This window comes from Acanthisitta chloris, unplaced genomic scaffold, assembly GCF_000695815.1.
Source record: "Acanthisitta chloris isolate BGI_N310 unplaced genomic scaffold, ASM69581v1 scaffold11851, whole genome shotgun sequence".
Classification (NCBI taxonomy): Eukaryota; Metazoa; Chordata; class Aves; order Passeriformes; family Acanthisittidae; genus Acanthisitta; species Acanthisitta chloris.
The window spans coordinates 1-8,151 of record NW_008657685.1 but is presented as its reverse complement, the minus strand read 5'-3'; the positions used below and the strand labels follow the sequence as shown (position 1 = coordinate 8,151).

Here is an 8,151-nt window from a genome sequence, read left to right as displayed (position 1 = left end):
TGGCTCACCCCAACAGGGCAGATTTGGGGGTGGAACATTGTTGTCTGTGGTGAGGGAGCTCTAGTTTCACACCCAGCTTCCCCTGTTTCTCCAGCCTCACCTGTCTTCACCTCTTTAGCTGAGTTGTCTTTGAGGGAATACTCTGAGGTTTTAGACCCCACGTGAAAACCAGCCTCCCATGAGAAATGTGCACCTCTAAATCACTCATGGAGGGAACAGGCCAGGGTGGATTTGGGATTTTCTCCATGAAAGAAAGTTATGAGAAAAGGACAAAAGGAGAAAAGTACTTTCTCGCTACCTTCCCAAATCCTGCCATGAAGCTCCAGCAAAGTTTTTAGAAGCCTCCACTTAACAGCTTTCCTGTGGCTCATCAGAGGGAGCTCAGCTGGTTCACAGCTGCAGACACCAAAGGAAGATTTAATAGGTGAATAATTCCTGGCTGCAAACACGAGGCAGGTGCTAAGGACAGTTTGGAAACAATTAGCCACATGTTTCAGGACTGCTGGTGCAGGTGGCCTTGTGTCCGAGCACTCAGAGCTGCATATGATTTGGGGCATAACCATGGAAGTCCTGCTATAGGCACCACCACCCCCTCCCCCAGCATTTTAAGGAAGATAAGGGTGCTAGAATCAGCACTTTAGCTTACACAGCTTTGTATGTCTTTTCTGGGTAAAATGAGTTCTCATTTCCTGAGTAGCTATTCACAAAATGTACAGTTTTGCTCATTTACCTTTATTGCAAGGTCTACCAAAGGTCCTAAAAGTGACCTCAGCTCCACTTCTCTGATGGAGGTGGCTTTCCATGGCACATGCATCCATCTCTGTGAACATGGGCACAGTAATCTTTACACTTACTTTGTATTTTCTTTCACCAACATAAGGATAAGATGAGGACAAGGAGCTGCTGGAGTGAGTCCAGAGGAGGCCACAGAGATGGAGCACCTCTGCCATGGAGACAGGTTGGGAGAGCTAGGGGTGTTCAGCCTGGAGAAGAGAAGGCTCCAGGGAGACCTTAGAACCCCTTCCAGTGCCTAAAAGGGCTTGTCCAAAGACTTTGGACAAGGGCCTGGAGTGACAGGACCTTTCCCACTGCCAGAGAGCAGGGCTACGTGGGATATTGGGAAGGAATTTTTGACACCTGTGAGGGTGGTGAGGCACTGGCACAGGTTGTCCAGAGAAGCTATGGCTGCCCCACCCCTGGAAGTGTTCTAGGCCAGGCTGGATAGGGCTGGATGGGTTGCTCCAGCAACCTGGTCTAGTGGAAGGTGACCCTGCCCATGGCAGGGGATGGAATGAGATGATCTTCCAATCCAAACCACCCTATGATAGGAATCTATGGTCTACTGATTTGCTACCCACATGCCTGCTGCTGTCCTCCTTAGACCTGTTCCCCTTGTCATCACAGGCATGTTCAGCAACACCACTGACCTGTGCCAGCCCAGGATCCCAGATTCCTGGGCTAACCTCAGTGATGCCACCTGCACCCCCCATGCCACCAAGGAGAACCACGAGGTTCTCCTCGTCATGTTCATTGCCCAGGCCCTGCTGGGCATCGGTGGTGTCCCCATCCAGCCCTTCGGTATCTCCTACATCGACGACTTCGCCAGTGAGAGGAACTCCCCCCTCTATCTGGGTAAGGCTGGGGCTGCTGTGGGAAGAGGAGAAGCCAGAATGAGATTGATAGCAAGTCCAGACAGTACTAATGAGAATGAATGAGAGCAGGGTTTGCTCCAGCCCTTCTTCTCTGCCCAGTGCTAGGAAGGCATCTGTAAAAAGAGTTTATCTGCTTCAACCTTGGACAAACAGCAGATGAGGAGTGCTGGAAACATGATTTGGGGGAGATGCTGGGATTTTTGTCCTGTGAGTGATAAGCTGCAGACAGACCTAATAACTATGTCCTCCTCCAAAAAGGCTTCAAGAAGGAGAAGAGGAATAGTCTGATCCCTGTGTTCACAAGAGTCGGCTATAGGTTTAAGATGCAGCCATGAAGACTTTGTTTAAATGTCAGGAAAATTATAGAAAGCTAAAAAAGCAAGTTCAACCATCTGGGAGATGGGAGAGTATCATTCAGCCGAGAGGATGCTGTAGAACTGCTTGGGTCCAGGCCTAAAAGGGATGTCCCAGGGTGGTGGGATGGACAAGATGGTCCTTGTAGGTCCTTCTAGCCCTTTTCCAGCTGTTATCTGTGATGGCCTTTTGACCTGAATGCAGCAGCAAAGGTGGACCAAAAACAGGTTATTACTGTCAATAAAATTGAAGTACAGCATCAAATTTTGCTCTGGTAGAAGATCTAAACCTCTGAATCATAGCTGAAAGGATTACCTGTAACATATGAGTTGAACTTATGTGTGTTGATTTTTTAATCAGTAATTCATGTAGGAGAGTTTGCTGATAACTTATCTCCTTAACCTCGTAAAAAACCTTGGTGTTCCCTGGATTTTTTATGCCAAGGAGCACATTTTGTTCCTGGGTGTATTTCAGTCTTTCCAGGACATTGAAGAAAAGTGGCAGGAAAGTCTTGTAAAACTTTTCCTGTGAAGGGAGCATGGGTTTGTTTTTCCTTGAGGGTTGAGATAAGAAAGCTGACAGGGAAAAAGGGTCTGCTGGAGGCAGATACAGTGGACCCTGGTCCAGCCCCAAGGCACCTCCTATGCCCATGGTCTCTCCATACAGGGCTGAGCACCTCTGTGCTCTCTCCTCTCTGCAGGCATCTTGTTCTCCGTGACTGTCATCGGGCCAGGGGTGGCCTTCATGCTGGGTTCTGCCATGCTGCGATTTTACGTCGACATTGACAAAGTCAGTGGAGGTGAGTGAACTGGGAGAGTTTTAAGACTGATTTTCAGTCTTCTATGAATTCTCTGCCATATGCCAGCACCATCAGCAGGAGCATTTTGCTGCCAGCCATCAGCAGGGAAGAGTTGGGGATGTGGAGGATAACCAAAACCCGGAGAGGAACATAGAGGAGAAAGAAGGAGTGGAGAATGGGTACCAGGACCCTGAGGTGTGAAGAAGCACAGGGAAGAGTAGGAAGGGAGGAAGGTGAAAATGAATAGAAGAGAAATGCTGGGTAGGGCAGGAAAGGAGCATGAAAGGGATTTCCTTTTTAAATGCCTCTACCTGAGATGTGCTATTAAAGCATTTAGAGATCTCCTTTTTGGCTGCTCTTGAGTCCTGGCCTGGAAAACAAGAGGCTTTTTCCTGGTTATTATCAGAGCAGAGGCACATTCAGCCTGGAGAAGAGAAGGCTCCAGAGAGACCTTAGAGCCCTTTCCAGTGCCTAAAGGGGCTCCAAGAGAGATGGAGAGGGACTTTGCACAAGGGGGAATGGCATCCCACTACCAGAGAGCAAGGCTAGATGGGATGTTGGAAAGGAATTGTTCTCTGTGAGGGTGGTGAGGCACTGGCACAGGTTGCCCAGAGAAGCTGTGGCTGCCCCATCCCTGGAAGTGTTCCAGGCCAGGGTGGACAGGAGTTGGAGCAACCTGGTCTAGTGGGATGTGTCCCTGCCCATGGTAGGGGGTGGGACTGGATGAGCTTTAAGATCCCTTCCAACCCAAAGCAGTCTGTGGTTCTATGATTGTAGGGCTCGGCATATCCTTACATGACAAAAAGGACAGTGTACAGACTCCTTTGGATGGTGACCAGACAGCATCGGGTCTGGAGCTGGATGAGCAGCAGGTGACACTATGGATGCATTGCTTTGGCTTCTTTTCAGGGCCTCCAGGGCATTTCTGCTTTCCTGCTCACTGACCTCACTAGACTTTTTCTGCTGTCCTCTGTCACTACATACCTTTCTGATATTTGTAGCACAAGTGCAAATTCTAGTTCTGACATTGCCTCCTCCTGTCAGGTGAAGTCCCAGCTATTGCTGCAGCCATCATCCTCCTCTATGGGGGAGCCTTGGCAAGGTGCCTGGTGTTCTGGCTTACCTGTCAGGTACCTTTTTGTCCGAAGGATAAAAAATTGGCATTAGGGCCTGCTGTCTGCCTGCACACCCTGATGCTCAGTTGTTCTAAGCCACCTTCTGCAGATGGAAATTGAATGAGAAATGTGCTTGAGAAGCCAGAGCTAGAGAACACCTAGTTTTAGAGCTATTTTCAGCCTAAAGATGTCTTCAGCCTAATGGGAAAACCTGACAAGCTGCAGCTGCTCAGTGATAAACCTAATTTAACCTGTTGTTTTCTTAGAAAAAAACCAATAAATTGGTGTTTATCAGGAAAGGATTTAAGATGCCAATTTGCTAAATGCATTGCACAGGGAGGAGATTATCAAATTTCTTTGTGCTATCACTTGTTACCTCTAGAGATGGGAGATTAGATGTGTCAGTAGCTGCTGTGCCAAACCCCAGTAAACCTACTGCAGTTTTCATTGCACCTCCCCAGTGTGAGTGGCTTGCTTATGCTAAACCTCACAGTTCAGGTTTCCAGGAGGACTAGTTTCTTGGGATATGCTTGTGAATACCATTTTTCTACAGGGATCACCTTTTTCTGTAGAAATCTTCCTTGTTCAGACACACCCTGATGTGAATTTGCATTCTGGCTTCTGCATACCCTTGTTTTATTGATGCCAGGTACCCTCCCCACAGAGATTGTGATCACTGGTGCAGTGCCCAGAAGATGGCAGGAGAGGAGGCTGGGAAAACTGAAGGCAGACAGACAAGAGAGTGGGATATAATCCTTATTAAAGCATTTTTAATGATGGGCTTCCTTTGGTTGAGCTGCAAACCAGGCAGTGGCTGATGGACCAGTCTGGGGGACGCTGCTCCAGGGTCCAAGTCCTGCGGCAAACTGGGAATCCTTGTGTGGGCAGACAGATTGCAAACACCTAAACAAGTGCTCTTGAATCCCAAAAGTCAACTGTAATTAAATCAATTTTAAACTTTAGAAAGTTTTTTTTCCTTCTGTACTGCCAGACATCATGACTTAATCCCCTTGGGTGGATATTCATAACTTGGGTATCGCTTCTCTGAAAAAGTTGTAATGGGGATGCTTTCCTTTGTCTTTCTAGCTCTAGGATATCCCTGTCTCCATCCGGAGGGCTCAGTGGCTTTTTGGACACACTGGTGATAGCAAAGAATGAACTGTGATTTAGCACCATGAGATGAGTCAGGGGCACATGCTTCTCAGACCCCAAAAACTGGTGATCCCCAGGTTTAGAGTCACCACTTTGGAGCTGATTGATGTTTGGGGTAACTGGGGCCACCCATCACCATCCCTTTGGTGCTGTGGTGTCTCTCCCTCTGTTCACTGTTGATTTGATGCCCACCTCTCCATTTGTGTTGCAGCTGAAGTCCAGCTCACGAACAAGGACCCGCGGTGGGTTGGTGCCTGGTGGCTTGGTTTCCTGGTGGCAGCCAGCCTCGTGGCCCTGTCTGCTGTGCCTTACTTCTTCTTCCCACGGGAAATGCCAAAAGAGGTAGGAGAGGTGCTGAAGATGGGCCTTGTAAACACCTCATGTTTACATGCACGTCCCTCCCTCCCTGATAGCTTTAACATTACCTGCTGCATCCATGGGAAACATGACCAGGGAATGATGCAGCTCATAGCTGTATCCCAAAGTCAGAGCGGAGCTGTGGTTTGCTCTCATCTTCCATGTCAGAGGGATCTGTATGCTAAGCACATGCTTGGTGATGTGGTGCAAGCAGCTTGATGGATGTGATAATTTCCTTAGTGGGGCACTGAAGCAGAGCCTGTGTGTTGATTCCTCTGCACAGGAACCTACAGCACTGAGCAAGTTCTGTGTGGGTTGGGGTCCTTCTCACAGCCATTCTCCTGGCTCACCTGCAGGTGGGACTCCTTGTCTTCCACAGGAAAGCAATGGCAGTGGTAGGTTCAGGGTTGAACTCAGTGATCTTAAAGGTCTTTTCCAGCCTGAATGATTCTGTGGTCCTGCTTCTTCTGCAAGCACAAACACATGCTGGGTGGAGTATGGATGGAGGGCAGCCCTGGGGAGAAGGACCTGGGAGTGCTGGTGGGTGAGGAGCTCAGCATGCCCCTCTGCTCTGGAGACAGGCTGGGAGGGCTGGGGATGTTCAGCCTGGAGAAGAGAAGGCTCCAGGGAGACCTTAAAGCCACTTCCAGTGCCTAAAGGGGCTCCAAGAGAGCTGGAGAGAAACTTTGGACCAGGGCCTGGAGGAAGAGGACAAGGGGGAATGGCTTCCCACTGCCAGAGGGCAGGGTTAGATGGGATATTGGGAAGAAATTTTTCTGAGGGTGGTGAGTTACTAGCACAGGTTGCCCAGTAAAGCTATGGCTGCCCCATCCCTGGAAGTGTTCCAGGCCAGGTTGGACAGAGCTTGGAGCAACCTGGGCTAGTGGAAGGTGTCCCTGCCCATGACAGGGTGGAACTGGATGAGTTTTAAGGTTCTTTGAGCCCAAACCGTTCGATGATCTCTTTTGGGACCTGGTGGGAGGTGCTGCACCAATGGCCCTTGTTTCTCTTCAGGAGGATCCACATGTGCTCAATGAGGACATCTGTCACAGTTTATAGGAAACATGACTAATCAGGAGCCTTTTGTTAGAAGTGGGTGTACGTCGGGGCTGTTGGTAATAGAGGCTGGTTTATCTTCTTTCCTCTGCAAAGCCTCTTGTCACTGCTCACTGTCTACAGGGCTCAGGGTCAGCTGCTTCTCCAGCATCCAGCTTCACCCACCACCTCTCCTTACTCAGTACTTTTTGATGGCCAAAAGTGTTTAAAACCCTTGCCAGCCCATAAACACCCTGTCTCTGTGAAGTCTTCAGAGAGAACTGGCAGGGTAAACTCTTCAGCAGCCTGAGCCTGTTGCAAGCCCCATCACTGCCAGTGCAGTTTGCTTGGGGCATACTCATCCCTGGCTCTTGCTGCAGCCCACTGGTGGGACACTGCTTTACTGTGTTTACTACCAGAATTTGTACTTCTCTGAAGCTCTCCTGAGCGCTCCAGTGCTCATGCCAAGATGTGAAACAACTCGTGAGCTTCCCAAGTGCTTCTCTGGCTGCAGGTCCTGACGTGTTGGAATAATACACAACAAATTGTGCTATTAGAGGAGGCATCGTGCTATGGGCTTGAATGTTGAAGCTGCTGGGACATGCTGAGCAGGTGAAATTGTGCTCATCTCAGTGTCTTGGCCACACTCTAACCTGTGTGATTGCCTTCCACATGATTTTACTTTGTGGCAACATCAAAGCTTTCCTGTCTAAACAAGTCTGGTGCAGAATAATCCTTCATTTCTTCTGACACTGCCTGAATTTCCACAGGAATGAGTGATTCTTAAGGAGATTTGGGGGTTTCCCTACCTGGGAAAATGCAACCTGTTGTACCAGTTAAACTTCTGGGGTTATAATTATGTACTCCTGGGCTATGTAGGCTGTGAGGTTTGCAAAGGTGCTGTGAGGTAAAGGGGTGGAAACTGCTCAGGTCATTGCAAGATGAGGGCAATCCTGAATGCAGCATGCCTGATTTATCCTCCTGAAGCTTGGATCACTTTGAAGTCCTTCTGGATGATCCATATTAGCAGAACCAGCTCAGTGTGCCAGAGTGGTGCACTCCCTCATAGGAGAAAGGTTCTGTATTAGGGCTGATGTCATCAATAGCTCTTGAGAGAAAATAATGTACTCCCAGCTAAAACAGCTGCACTTTTTGGCAAGTACTGCACTCTGAGCAGTTTGGAAGACTTTAAGGAAGGAATGGGTGGATATTGATTTCAAAATGAACAGGAAGATTTCACCCTGCTCTACTGACTACTATCTGTAGGGAATATTCCCACATGGCTGAGCACCCACATATCCCTTTGCAGCCCACATCTTCTTGAATTTCTCCCCATTTTACCATTTCCCCCAGAAAGCTTTTGGAATCTGCTGACAGTTAAAAATAACAATAGGAAAATATTCTATGTGATGGCAAAATTCTGCCCTCCTTGCAGGATGGGAGACACTAGGGCGAGCCATGCCTGTCCCATGGGGCTATCAGCACTGGCAGCAGCAGTAAGGGGCCCTGCTTAAAAAAGTTAAAATAAAAGCCTATGTAGAAACTTTGCCAGATGCTGTTCTGGACAAAACATGTCTGCTGTGGTACCACTCAAAGATTCACTGGAAGTCTGCATGGTCATGGATGTTTCTCTGTATGTGTGTGTGTATATATATATCTGTATCTAAATATATAGATATCTAAATAT

General features: G+C 48.4%; 1 protein-coding gene across 1 annotated transcript in view; it reads left to right on the top strand.

Moving 5' to 3' along the window:
* LOC103811829 (solute carrier organic anion transporter family member 2B1-like) overlaps positions 1-5,414 on the top strand; it is a gene marked incomplete at its 3' end in the record, with an annotated part of 12,961 nt that extends 7,547 nt beyond the window's left edge. The window contains exons 4-6 of the mRNA XM_009084826.1: positions 1,405-1,632; positions 2,707-2,805; positions 5,284-5,414. Coding sequence (XP_009083074.1) covers positions 1,405-1,632; positions 2,707-2,805; positions 5,284-5,414 — 458 coding nt within the window. The remainder of the gene's footprint in view (positions 1-1,404; positions 1,633-2,706; positions 2,806-5,283) is intronic.
* Positions 5,415-8,151: the final 2,737 nt, after the last annotated feature.